We start from the raw sequence: 14,363 nt of genomic DNA on the forward strand, positions 1-14,363 counted from the left end.
GTCGCCACGGCAACGCATCTCGAGTCCGTCACGAGCGCGCACAGGAAACGCAATCGGAGCCACCCCTTCAGGTCCGCCCGGTGAATGAATGAACGTCTTTAAATTAAACATCCTTTAAGAAGGATTAAAACCCTGTTTCAGAATTGTTGCATTATTATAAAGAGGGAGAACAAAATATATACACGTATCTTACACACACAATGTGAATATTCTCAAAATACAGGATTATTTTTGGGAACAGCGTTGAAATGTACGCAGTGACATTTAATGCAATAAAAAATACATGAAGGCGTTGTAAATAGAAAATTCCATAGACATACTCTGTGCTTCTGTAACAGCAGGGGTTTGCTCTCAATTACTGGATTCTAGGTTGGAAAGATCACCAGTCGCCATGGCACCCAGACACTGCCAAATATCTAAATAAAAGCCCAGATTTGCCAACAGCAATCCCGGCAGGGGGCTTGCAAGGGCCAAGGCGTTGGTCGAGGGGTGACGTTGCCGTGGGGGTCACGTCAGCTGCGTCACATTTGGTGCGGGAAACGCCGACTGGAGAGTGTCACAACTCGTTCACATCGATTCGTGGTTTACATGATCTCTGCCACTTACCTCAGAAAATCCAAGCAGGTAGCCATTGTAGTAAGATGCGAAATTCCGTAAAATAAAACGTCAGCAAAAGTTCAAAGGGAATGTGAGTTCGAGTGACATGGCAACGCTTTGGGCGTGGCAGCGGTTGCTAGGGACGATGACGGCACCAACCAATCAACTGCCAGGAAGACAACCCCATGCAAGATGGCCACCATGAATTCACCCATGCAAGATGGCCGGCATGACATCATCGTTCTATGTGCATTAGCCAGTCTGTTGCAGAGGTAATTATATTGATGTTATTGATGGTGCTTATACTTGTTATTAACGATATTATCAGTCGTTAATAGTAGGTTGTACAAGTGTTTAATGCGCCGATTATTATTTCAGATCACTGGTAACATGAACAATTCTCACAATCAAATTTAGCAATTGGGTACTATGTTAAACTTCAAGGAAATGGGATTTTAGAATGTTAATAAAATATCATGTTATTATTATTTAGCCATCCCAATGCTGAACATTTATCTGCAAATCACGCAATTAGGCTTACACAACAACAACATCGGCCCTACTTCGAAAGCGTGGCAGGACCTTCCTGAGAAAGAGTTTTGACACTCCATGGGGCATTCTCCTTGACAAACAGGCATACTAGTAACAAATACTAATGTAATAACAACACACAGTTGTTGCGAGTCACCTACAGAGGGCATTGCGGGCGGCAGCAAAGCAGGATGCTGGACACCCAAGAGCACCACGACGAACCCGCGTGCCCTCGCCCGCCGTGCCGCACACACGCAGCGCCACGCTCCCAGCCACGCGCGCCGACGATCCACACGTCACGTGCAAAGCCCTCACTGATCTACACGTTTCCTACCGACTGAAGGCTGCCATTGAGTGCATCGTTATTTTGAGTGAGCAGACATTTTCTACGCCCGTCTCAAATTCATATTGAACAGAAGGTCGCATGTCTCTGGCGCATCCGTCTGCTTCTGAACATTTCATTTTGGATATTAGGATACTGCAAAAATACTACATCAGGACCGTTTTTAGTTGTCGCATTACGTGTTTGGCAGGAATTTTATTTATTGGCACACGTGGGCTAAGTGTCCGTCTGAAGCCAACATTTTTACATTGTAATCTGCACTGCATTTCATCTAAACGTTACATAACCTACGTGGATCAGCAGGAGGACGCAGAGAGATGCCTGCCCAAATGCGAGCGCCTCTAGCCAGACACCTCCAGCCAGGCACAGGGACGTGGGGTTGGCCTAAATAGGGCGGGCAGCGAGCCCGAGCGGGACACGTTTGACAGAGCTGTTCCAAGCAGTTCTGCGATAGCGTGGCAAAACGAGTAAAACCCTCGTCTGACACACACACAAAGAGAAAGATACCCCATAGAGCCTTTAACTATTGGGGCAAGTGCTGTTCGCGAGCACCTATGAAGGCCGGCATGGCACAAGAGGGTTGCTGGTGGCCAACACCATCCCCAGGAAGCTGGCCTTTGTCTCCTCAATGCTATTGTTCATGCACTGCATCAGGTCCTAATTTGAGGCCAGTCGACCTTAGCGGAGGCCCAGGATCGGTTCAGTTATTTTTCATCGACGTTGGACATGAGCAGGAATCAAACTGGGGTTGCCGGGTTCATAGAGCGGGGCGCTAACTACGACCGCTCCCCATATCTCCACACGAATGCTCCAGCACAAGTTTCACTCGTGAACGTACAACTGGTTGCCATACTCGCCCCGCAAAAATGTGGCATGCGCTGGCGTGAATAATCCATTTTGTGAGGGTATCCCATTACGGTCAGGCTGTCTGCATTAGGTCCGCTCGGGGCGATTATGATGCCATGCCGTATTTACCAATTAAATCGGACAAAAACGTATATATATTTTTATTTTATTATTTCCCTTCTACGTGGCTTTACCGAAAGAACCAAGAATATGAATCCCTGCAGTCACAAAAGCTTTAAATCAAAAATGAAACACATAGCGAACAGTGTAGGACAGTATATCCACACTTAACGATAGGACCCAGTGATCAGTGAGATTGTTTATTAAACGTGTTGCCTCCGCTAAAAAGTGTGTGCGCCTCAGTAATTACACACTACAAAGGCAAAGTAAAGCAATGTAGAGCTTGGTTCAGAAAACCATCAAGCAGCGGAGCTCCTTAAAGCTGCGTCAAATGCTATATATTATTTTTTACATAGTTGCGGAGTACAGCTCACCGGCCCAAAACATCAAATAGCCAGCGACAAACAGTACTATTAAAGTTGTCATAGACAAGAGTTAACACGTTTCTTGAAATGACCGAGGTTGGTGGTTATGGTTGAGGAGTGTGGTGGATGAGACAAAACAGTCGGTCTGGTCGGCTGTGTCCTCAACATGAAAGGAGGAATCAATTAGCACCGGGTGTTACAGCATTTGTCCTTGTAAGGAGCTCAACGGAAATGATTATCAACCATAGCCACCCTCCTGGGAAATTGGTAAATCCTCTTTAAAAACTACCAACCACCCACCAAGCCTGTCGTCTAACACCGTTTATATGGCTTCACGGCATTAATAGCGAAGTGTGCATGTGTTGGCGTGTGATTTTACATCACACACACGCTGAGCAGTGGGTTATTGTGGTCTGCAATAACCTGTGCATGGCCTCGGGAAAATAAATATCTTTCAATAAACCGTAGAAAATGTAATTCATAATGGGTGCAAAGCATGTGCATGCACTTTGTGTAGAGATGTTTGTATTTTGAGAATGCATTGCAATCTCTTTTGGTCGTGGTTTTGATTCATCAAGACATCTAATCCCTTAATGTCATCTTTGCCGCAGCATTTGCTCCAGTACACATCACCCCTGATGCCAATATTCCTCTATTAATGCCACTGGCTGGCCAACGGACAGCCTTTTTGTGTTTTGACTCATGCCTATGTACCCAGCGATATCTAACTTGAACCCGTGCAGATACACGCGCTTCGCGTGCTGCCCTGCCATCATTAGATCCCCCAACGTCATTCACAAGAGCCACCGTCAGGGTCCAAATTTGCCAAATATGAAAATGACACCACAAATTACTCAATTGGGACTCTACACAACAATCATTGCCCCCTTCTGGCACCAGACTAATGCCCAGGTCGCTTTTGGAATTGAGCCTTACTCTGACCTATTGATTTCTCAAGTGGTTAAAAAAGATAAACAAATCATATATGTACCTATGTACACAGGATACACGTTATTATGTGGACTACAGGCTGCATTCGTACAATGCTAGTTGATACAGCTGTGGTGTCCGATGCGGCAGCAAGATGTCCGAACGCCGCGGCACAACACACCAAGAGCATGGTCGCCCCGGTGAGCAGCACTGCCTTCTGGTTGTACAGTATTGCTAGTTAGTGCCTCTGTTGGGGGTTATCCCCACTATCACATGTCAATACAATAATGGCATGCTTGAGAAGCCAGCCAACGAGAGTGGTTAAGCAACAATGCTTCTCATAACTACCTGCACAGCAATGGAATCAAACGAAAATAAAAAGCTGCAACAGCTTTTATTCCCATGTGCACGAACCGAACATCATTATACATGGTGTGACAACATGTCAGCATTACTGACACATTTGTGACACTTATTTTTGTGTTAGTTTCTATTTGTTTCATTGATATTTGATCTATTTTGCATTGGATAAATTCATTTCAAATTTACAAATGCAAATGTCTTCACTCCATGACACCTCTGACAATTCAGTTAATTGAGTAAGTTCAGTATTCACACCACATTTATGGTGCAAGGCTATCGTCACAAAGGCGCTGCTGTGTTTGTCTACGGTAATTTCACAGTAGGGAGCAACGTCGCTTTGCATATTCCCATTCCGAGTAATTTGCTGGTAAATTAAGGATAACAGCATCTTAAACGTTCACCACGATGCAGACGGTGGGTAGTATTTTGCGGTTAATACACCCGCAGAATTAACCAGGGTGACCTCCCGGTTACCAAACCGCAAACCTCTGCAACAAGCGGCGAACGCACTACCGCTACACCGCATCACCACCGCGGGGAAACGTGCCAAAAACAACGTAAGGTAGAAATGCTCTTGAAATGAACAAATGTTTCACAACGGTGGCTGTGCGGCATCGCGTGAATATGCACGCAGTGCCTTCCCAACGCGGAATGTGCAGCTGGGGCGAATTCCACGGATCCTTAGGATTCAATACATTCCCGCGAAACCACTGCACTGTAAACACGGAGAGTGACGCTCGGTGCTCGAGCCGGATCGCCTTCTCCACTCGGCTGTCTCGAGCCGGGTCGCCTCCTCCACTCAGCCGTCTCTCCACACTAACAGACGACAGTTCTTCTACTGACATCCAATGGCCGCGTGGCCTTCTGGGAGTGCGTACTCTGAGCAAGCATTGGCTTTCAATCAAGCAAACTCTGGACAGGTTTAAACATTCAATGTCTTATCAGCAGTCAAAACTGCCAGACATTTGTAAGCAAGGACCCTCTCTTAGATATGGGTCCTAGTTCAACAAAAATGGTTAAATACCAAGCCACAAGGTTTCAGCAATTGAAATCGTGATGGAGCTTCTGAATTAATACTGTGATATTCAAACAGACATTCATCTGCTGGCAACATGTTCTTGTGGCATGCAGAAAATCGTCGTTGTTATTACAAAGTAACATGATAGGTCTCAAATTGCACACTGAAACTGTATGCCTAATGCAAACTAAGACAATACGTCCACAGAATTACAGCAAATCCAAACGGCTTTGAAAATAGAGTTATGCGAAGCTGATCCGTGATGGAGAGAGGTGGAGAGATTAAGGCCTGGTCTTTATTAATACCAGAGACTCCATTCATTGCTACAATAATTAGAATCAACTTCACTTATATGGCATTGCTTATATTCCTGGGTAAAATAAAGCGCCTTGCAACACATCTCATTTAAACATTCTAAAGGCACCCCTAGCAGGAAGCTGTCCCTGTGCGGCACAAGGTAATGTTTTAGAATTTTTACGAGTTTTGATCATGAGGCCGACACCCAATGGCCTGCTCTTGTGAATAACGTCAGGTGATATTCAAGTAGTTTCATGGTTAATATGCCCGCAAAAATGACGGAAGAAGAGTGATGTTTCATATGCATCTGTCTACCTAAAAGTCAGTTTGCATCGAACCTTCATGAATGATACAGTATAAGCGTACACCAATTAAACACCATGTATTTTTGTATTTGTTAAGTACAACTAATATTTCACAAAGGTAGAAAACCACTGCAATGTTATGGGCTGACAAACACCGTTAAAAACACAGCAGCAGGTTTCAAGCAACTGGCGGGGTGTGCAGTCCACGCGGCGCTTGCGAGTGAGCCCGGGTGGCACAGCGGGCACGAGCGCCAGCAGGAGACAAGCCGCCACACCCCACCACATCTACTTTCCCTCTGCCTAGGACATGCAACGACATTTTGGCAAGAGGATTAGGACTGAGAGTGGGGCTGTTCCAGAGGCTAAAGTTAACTCTTCTCCCACTGGGTCCGTCACTCACCACCGCGCAAGGCCACGCTACAGCTCCCACCGCACAGCTGCCATGCTGCCCGGGAGCGGGCCTGAGCCACTGACAGAAGGCCGGGCAGCGGTACCACCTCCTCCTGCATCACTTTGGAGTAGTAGTACCTGTACTGTAGTTGTTGGGTTGCGGAACACGTACAGCATTCCAACCACCAACACCACGCTGCAGATCACAACAACACTTCTCATCCTGCGTCTTCACGCTACTCCACTTTAGAATTCCCTCCCACCTTCTCTTTTTCCAAGCATGTATGATAATGATAACCTTGCTCAACTCAAGTAACGTGTTAAACTGTTATCCAGTACAATTTTGATGAGTGCTTTTTGTTGCTGGACACTTGGCATTTTGGGTCTTTGGACCTGTGCTTGGCAACGGTTTTTAAATAAATATATTCATGTATACATGGGTGTTTACAGCGTTCACGCGTAGGAATAAAAATGTATTTTCATAATACAATGATTTCTGTGCAGCAGCATTCACGAAAGTCGCATCTCAGAATGCTTTAGAACTTGTAATGTCCACAGTTTCCGCAGAGGTGCAGGAAGCCAAGAGGTGGGAAGGCAGCCACAACCGGCACCAATAACTACAGAAGCTCTGTGTTCCTATAGAGATGTTTGGCCAGCTCCATGCATATGCTTGTGATACCTGCATCAAACTGTGCATGTGAGAAATGTATCTTTATGATTTATGTACAGTGTCAGATTATGTTATACTGAGGCTAATGGTGTGACCCAAACTGTACAAATGAGACAGAAACAACAATATGTGATACAAATAAATCAGTGTGAAATTAAATAATCAAGTCTGGAACTGAATCATGGCCCGGAGTCATGACAACTCATTCAATCGCTAGAGGGTCAACTCCGCATTCCAATTTACTACGGCACACCCGGGAAATGAAAACAGATTCAGCATTAGTTGGTTTTGCCTGCAATGGGGCAGCACTTGTCTCCATCAGCAGCCCTGAGCCAGTGGTGGACATTCCACACTCCCATGGCAGAGGCCATTCACTGTTGAATGACCACAAACTGCAAAAAATAAATGCCAAGTTGATCCACGAATGAGAGTTGAACTCACAATATTCTGACTGAGAGTTCATATAAGTGCAAGTAAACACGTTAAAAGATGTTGAGCCTGCGACATTATAACGTTCCATCTCACTACCATGGGACTGCGTGGTCGTGAAGAGTTAAAAACCACATGGGTTTCCTGTGGCTGTTTCTCTTCCCGAGCACAGATAACATTGGCTGCTTCTCACCTTTCACAAACACTGCCGAAATTCTAATTCACTGCTGCCTCCTCTTCGCGTGGCTATTTGTGATGTGTGCTTAGTAACTAAGATGGAGGGAAGTAAATATTCCTGTTGCCAGCGCAAGGTGGATGAAACGTGGCAAAATCAAATGGAAATGGTGAGCATGGGTTTCCTAGCAACAAGTGTGTAGGTGCTTGATAAATGATCGCAAAGTAAACATTCATTTTAAAAATGTGAAATGGCATACATCGTCACTAATTGTATGACGGTAAATTACAAGGCCCGACAGCCACGAGCAATCGAGAAGAAATGTCTGAGCAGACGACAGATAATTCCAAGCCGAGCCAATTGGTAATTACAGCAAATGAGGACAACCCAGGTGGGTCACCACAACCTTTGTCCACAATTTAAACATTTTCCCCTTCTAAATTTGTCAAGTTAGGGTGCAGCTCCTCCACTACACTTGCAACGATATAATTTATTTTTCTCACCAGAGTGCCCAATTTTGCTGGCTCATTGCCTGAGCAGCCATTTCTGAGCAGTGGGCTACTTGCAGGCTTGCCTTGCACACAAGGTACCGTTAACCCCTTCGTGTGGCGCCCGGTAGGGCGGCCGACACCGGTATCGTTACCAGAGCGCGTATTGCTGCGTTAAAGAGGCCGTGTCAACGGTGTTTATAATGGGATCGAAGCTGAGAACGGGGCAGCAGGACGCGGCCATGAAAGGCAACGAAGCCTATGCTGCTGATGAGACTGAAGAGAGGCAAAACGGCAAAAGGCTGCTACATTAGATTTAGCCACCAACACAATCAGATGCAAAAACTGAATATCATATGCGAAAGCATCCCCATGCACAAAAGAGCATAGGCCAGTCCTCTCCTTCTTTGCCATTCCTAGGTTAGCTGCATAAAAATTCCATGTTCCTATGAAAGGGACCAATATATTCACATTCCTTGACTTGGATTTGAACTTGTACCCTTCCTGTGGCACAGCACCTCTGGCCCAGACGCTGATTACATGCTACAGATAAGCGAGAGGCAGCGCGAAGAGGTTTCAGGTTCACAGTTGCGGAGAGTCTGGAATCTAACGGCTGCTCCATTAGCATGCTGCCACAAACGTGTTCTAAAACACTGCAGTGACGCGGAGGGAAACGCCACAAAGACTCGTGCTGCATCATCCCAACCACCATCCTTCCATTTCCCCACTCCCTAGCAGTCTCCCCCCACCCTAGCCAAGCCCACCCCACCAAAAACAGCCACGCCAAATTAAATTAGCAGAGGCCGTGCAAGTCAGTGCTGCCAAGCCCCACTGATCAATCAGCTGCCGCGAGACTGCCGGCCCAGCACTCTACAAGATTGCACAAAATGGACGCCCGTGCCAGCGTTCCTTTGGCCATCCCGACAATGGCAATGTCGCATTCGCTGGCACAGCTTGCTACGGCAGATACTGTACGCTAGCACCACATTTAATTTAAAATTTAGGAAGACACAGGAGATGGTGGAAAGTTTCACAAGGAAAAAAGCGGCCCCGAATATGGTTTCCAGTTATTGTGTCAGTATTTCTGCACAGCGAGCGGAACACAGAGGAGATGAATAGCACTTTTTCAAATGGGATTTTTCAAACACCGTAAATATCTCTCACTTACCGGAAATACCAACCCTGGCTTGCTGCAAGTGAACAAGCAAGCCGCTTAGCACCAAGCTATACAAGTCACACATTCGACACAGCAACGTCCTGTTGCACGCTCAAAACCCAATTCCCCATCTGAAAAAAAACATCCACGACTCCAGAAAATGTTGAAAACGATGCCAACTACTGTTTTGCTGCGTTGAGTATTTTCGCGCCTTGCAAGTTACATATGTGTATAGAATACACCACAAGGCGGTAAGTGCTAGATGTAAAATAACTGCAGAAAGTTAAAAGCAAATATCTCATTTGATAAAAGTACATTTTTGGGTTAAGCCGTGTAATGAGCTGGCCAAATGCGTGTTGTCAAGTCCTTCCACCACCCAACACAGCAAAACACATTTCAATAGTCACGAGCACAAGCAATTAATGTGTCAATAATTATTCTTTAAGCGCATCGGTAATTTTAAGAGCAAGTCTTGATTGATTGAATTCTCACAAGCAAATTCAGCAATTAGAATATAAAATGTTCTTGGCTATGTCAGGTGGTAGAAGCTTTTATTTAGCACAAATTTGGACAGGTCATTTACCTGACCTTAGTCCAAAACTCAATTATGAATCAAAACCCTAGGAGCTGAATCTATCATTCATTCTTAAAATTCACAAAAGCTCCGATGGACATCAATGAGGCTCCGAGCCGGGGAAAGCTAACACCAAGAGCTCATTCCACCAGGGCCTTCCAGACGCCAGTTGCATCGTGCCACGCGTATGGATTTGTAAACGCGAGCCCGAGCTGTGGCAGAGCAGATCCCCGCGTACACGATCACACCGACTCACTCGTGGTTTTTCCAATCATCTGGATGATGCACTTGGAGTCGCGGCTCGTCTCCCGGTTGTTAAACGGCCGCACCCGCACGGCCACTTTCACCGATGCCCCCGCCATCTTGGGCCACGTAGCCAGGCGCGGGGTCGCACTCGTAGTCGGCCGCGGTGGCAGTGGCGTTGGCGGGAGGCTTGAGGAGAAGCCTTTCAATCCTGCGGCGGGAACGGGGGATGAGAAATTTTACTCGATGAGCTTCATCTGCAACATTCTGCAAATTTTACGATACAAAATCAAACCACAAAAGTATGTGATTTGGTGCAAATAACCGAAAAATCACACTTTTAAATTGCTCTGTAGTGTACCCATCCTTAACAAACTTGCAAACATTCTAGTGGAATTAAAATGACAATAAAGTACTGTGCATTTAAAACACTTTGGTGCAACTATTTTCAACAAGAAAATATTCACACCTCCGATTAGCACGGTTGGCTACATATGGTGTGAAAGAAGTTCAACATACATACAGAAAACTAAATGGCCAACAAGCATGCTCCACAATTCTGTTTGTCTAATTTTGAGATTTTTGATTATTCATTTTTTTATGCAGGTTTTATGGCCAGAAAATCGACACCCAGACAGTGAGCCATCTGACAACTCAGCAACATCTAAATAACTGAGCCAAGGTAAGACATCAGATTGATAGATACGTGACCAAGGACCCAAACATAGCGCGCCTCACCCACAACCAGATGACATACTACGACATTTGGGAGATTCCAGGGCCCAGTGGTCACGTATGTAGCTTGCTGCAAAAGGTTCACGATTCAAAAATTACCAGGCTACCCTGGTTCACACTGCTACTTAATCACATAGAATGCACCGTATGCTTCACATTAGACGTTAACACTCCCATGACATCAATAGAAGAAATATAGGCCACGTTTGAAAAAGGAATCACAAAATTACTTATTTGGGAATCACATAGCAATAGCTGCCCCCCTCTTGTGAAAACCTAGCAGGACCCTCCTAAAGCGTTTCGAGACTGGCTAAACTATCAGTCAAAATAATAATCACATACGTGAGCATACACCCTGCCAGCAAACATCCATCTCACCTACAGACACCGAGTATGCAACTATAGTAATCGAGCACCCAGATGTGGCTGTCAGGGAGACACCTGACCCACCCTCGCAAAAAAGCCAACGTTGTTTCATGTGTCTCGATGGGTTCCATTCATCTCCTGGTTAAATTATGCATTAGAACTGACTCACTGGTATACCCAACAGTTCTCCAACACCAAGCGATCCAGGTGGAGCATACAGGCTGCTGCTGCACTGTAGATACAGTGGGTGTCCATGCGTGTGTGTGGAACGGATTCCCAGAGCAGCGGGAGTGGAATGCAGTCCACGCGTGCAGCAGCAGCAGCGTTGTAATTACAGGGCGCGTGTGAGGCACAGCCACAGCGTGCACACGGCCACCGCTGGCACAAATGCTCTCGGCTGCCACGGCACGATCGTGAAATATCGGTGGGACTGGCATTCGGCAAGTCCGGCTCCCTCCATCTCCCCACTGCTAATCGGTGCTCAAACGACCAACTCCCCAGGTCAGAGATGGATCGAGAAACTCCTCATGAGGTGGGGGTGGCCACGGAATATCAATCATTAATGGACAACACATTCAATATATTTTCTTTCAAGAAATATCAACAAAATACCAATTGCCAGGGTATCAAGGAGGGGGGGGGGGGCAATCACCTCCATCACTCCTACCTTGGATTTACCTCTACATCAGGAACTCCCCATTTTAGTTTGAGTCAACATAGTGGCAGTCCATAAATAATTACCAATTTCCGATCGTTTTGTGCGTAGCCAGGAACCGAACCTGAACAGCGAGAATAATGGTGCATGCAGTTCGCTGACCACTGCGCCATCAAGCACACACATCTATCAAGCAAAGTACACAAATTAGCAATGTAGACAGGTGAATTACACAGGCACACATCAACCACGCAGACTGATCAACTGCAGACACGCGTTAACCACACTGACACATGCCCCACGGTGGCTAGGAGATGTTAACTACCTCGCCTGGCATACAGGAGGCCGTGGGTTCGATCCCGACCCTGACCGCCTACTGCTGTATATTTTGAGTTTGTATGTTCTCCTCGTGGTCGTGTAGATTTTTTTCCGGGTCCTCCGGTTTTTCCTTCCACGTTTAGAAACATGCGTTTAGAGTATATGGCTGCTATAAATTCGCACATGATAAGCTATCATTTGTGGCCAGATCACCTCTGAAGAAGAGTTATATAGCTCAGTAGGCCTTACCTGGTAAAATAAAACATTTAGTTTACATGCGTAACCGCACGGACACACGTTACATCCACATACATCAACATGAAGCACGCAACCTCGAGACATCCCAGACACTGAATACGATGATGTCATACAGAAAAAAACGCATCGCTTTATTAAGATGATGCTGATGATCAACCATCACGCAGACGAAATGCACTACAAAGCACATTTAGTGGCGAAAAATAAACAAGTCAAAATGATATCAAATGAGCATTGAGGCGTTGGTGATGATCTCCTGTTTACAGCCCAAAACCAGTTATTGAAATTCCACATTCATATGGCCGGGGGCGAGTTTATCCGTTGACTGTTTGACTTCCTCACAACGTGGTACTGAATTTATCAACCCCGGAAGGATGATGTGCCGATTTAACCCACACCCAGGATTTCAATTAGCAATCTTCCGACTGCGAGCTTCTCGCTCTACCGGCGAGTCGCCAGAGCAATATAAACGATGTCCACCGTCGATCTGTATAGATCATAGACTGTAGACAGACTGCATCGAGTACATATTCAGCGGTGCGTTATCTAATGCCTGCAGCCACGTTCGTTGACGCACATGACTCCACATTCGCTGCCCGCTCTGTGCGCGTTCTCGGGGAATGAATGACTCGCGACAGAGGCAGGTGGCTTCCAGAACCAGCCCAGGTCCTTGTCTCTCTCCCTCTGCCAGGGAGATGGTGGATTCATCTTGGTGATGAACATCAATCTCCATCTGCGTGATGGGCCGGGCACGGATGGGGCTGGCTGCTGGAGGTGGGGAACCCACAACAATGAGGCTACGCCCAGAATTTACCGATGGAATTTTACGTGGAAAAATGTGAAACGAAAATTGGAAAATAAATCTGGATTCGCGTTGAGGATAGGAAAAGGAAGGGCGGTGTGGGGGGTTTTTCCTTCCATGGTTAAAACAACAAACAGCGCAACGATTTCACCCCCACAGCGGAATGTTGTTTACCACCGCACCGCACGATGCGGTGCGGTTAGGGGATGACGGGGAGGTTAGTCGCGGTATACTTTGGAGTGATGATGTGGTGTGTGATGATGTGGTGTGGTTGGGTATGGTGGGGTGCGGTTCAACGTGGTGAGGTGTGGTATGATGACGTGGTCTATTGCGGTGTGACGGCGTGGTAAGGTGAAGTATGGTCTTTTCATGCCGCACTCAATGGGCGTGGAGCCGCTATCCGCGAGAGGTAACGGTGGGTGGGGAGCCAATTCTCGCCCAGAGCGGGACCACGACCCGTGGCACCCCTCAAGCCGCTGTCATCTCCCGCCTGACGGGGCCACCAGAGGCGGGAGGTGACAGCGGCAGGGGCGAGACGCGGCGTCGAGACGAGCTGAGGACAAGGGGCGCGTTAGGAACACGGCCACGGGCCACGGAATGAGATGGAGGCCGGCCGGCAGGCATGGGCGCTGCATAGCCCCCAGCGAGAGACAGAGGCAGGAGAGAGAGACAGGGATGATGATGATGATGCTGCTGCAGGGAGAGAGGAGAGACTCACCTTCCAGAGGCCGGTCCCCACCCGCCCTGCGTGTCCGCGCGTCGCTCGCCGCGGCGTCTCTGCGAGCCCGCGGACCCGGCCCGGGGCTTCTGGGCGGGGTGGTGGGTTCGGTGGTGCCGGGAGGAGGAGGAGGAGGCGGCGCTGTTGCAAAGAAGAAGCGGCAGGGAGCTGGGAGACGGCAGCGAAGGGGATGGGGGCGGGGAGAGGGGGCGGAGCAGAGGGAGGGAGGGGGGAGGAGCTTCGCGGGTGATCGTGGTGATGGTGACGGTGGTGGGTGGTGACGGTGGTGGACGGTGGTGGAGGGTGGGGGAGATGGGCGGCAGTGGTGGTGGTGACGGTGGTGGTGGGTGGTGGCTGTGGGAGTGGGTGGAGACCTGCTGGAGGCGACGAGGGCCGCTCGAGCAGCAGCGCTGTGGGCGGGCAGTGCACAGCACAGACAGCAGATCAGCTGATTAAACTCCCCCACTCGCCCCCCCACTCGCCCCCCCCCCCTCGCCCCCCCCCCCACTCGCCCCCCCCCACTCGCCCCCCACTCTCTGCAAGCGCCAGCAGAGGCGCTGTGTTGCTGATGATTTCAGCTCCGAGGCGGGGGGGGGCAATCGCTTCCTCCAACCCCGACAATGATGTTTGCTATTGACGAGAGGAAGTGCAGTGACTGTGTTTTATCGTTA

At 47.8% G+C, this 14,363-nt stretch overlaps 1 protein-coding gene across 13 annotated transcripts in view; it reads right to left on the reverse strand.

The window, feature by feature from the left end:
• The window catches only part of KIF1B (kinesin family member 1B), a 109,869-nt gene extending 96,007 nt beyond the window's left edge, over nucleotides 1–13,862 (reverse strand). For 8 of the 13 annotated variants that reach the window (XM_078869805.1, XM_078869802.1, XM_078869811.1 and 5 more), the window contains exons 1-2: nucleotides 13,693–13,855; nucleotides 9,854–10,051 (exon numbers count right to left, since the gene is read on the reverse strand). In XM_078869805.1, the coding sequence (XP_078725931.1) occupies nucleotides 9,854–9,959 (106 nt within the window). In that variant the 5' untranslated portion in view covers nucleotides 9,960–10,051; nucleotides 13,693–13,855. Of the gene's footprint in view, nucleotides 1–9,853; nucleotides 10,052–13,692 lie in introns of all 13 variants that reach the window. The other 5 variants (XM_078869814.1, XM_078869813.1, XM_078869803.1 and 2 more) reach the window with 3 other exon arrangements.
• Nucleotides 13,863–14,363: the final 501 nt, after the last annotated feature.

The sequence above is a fragment of the Lampetra fluviatilis genome, chromosome 28 (genome assembly GCF_964198595.1).
Source record: "Lampetra fluviatilis chromosome 28, kcLamFluv1.1, whole genome shotgun sequence".
Lineage (NCBI taxonomy): Eukaryota > Metazoa > Chordata > Hyperoartia > Petromyzontiformes > Petromyzontidae > Lampetra > Lampetra fluviatilis.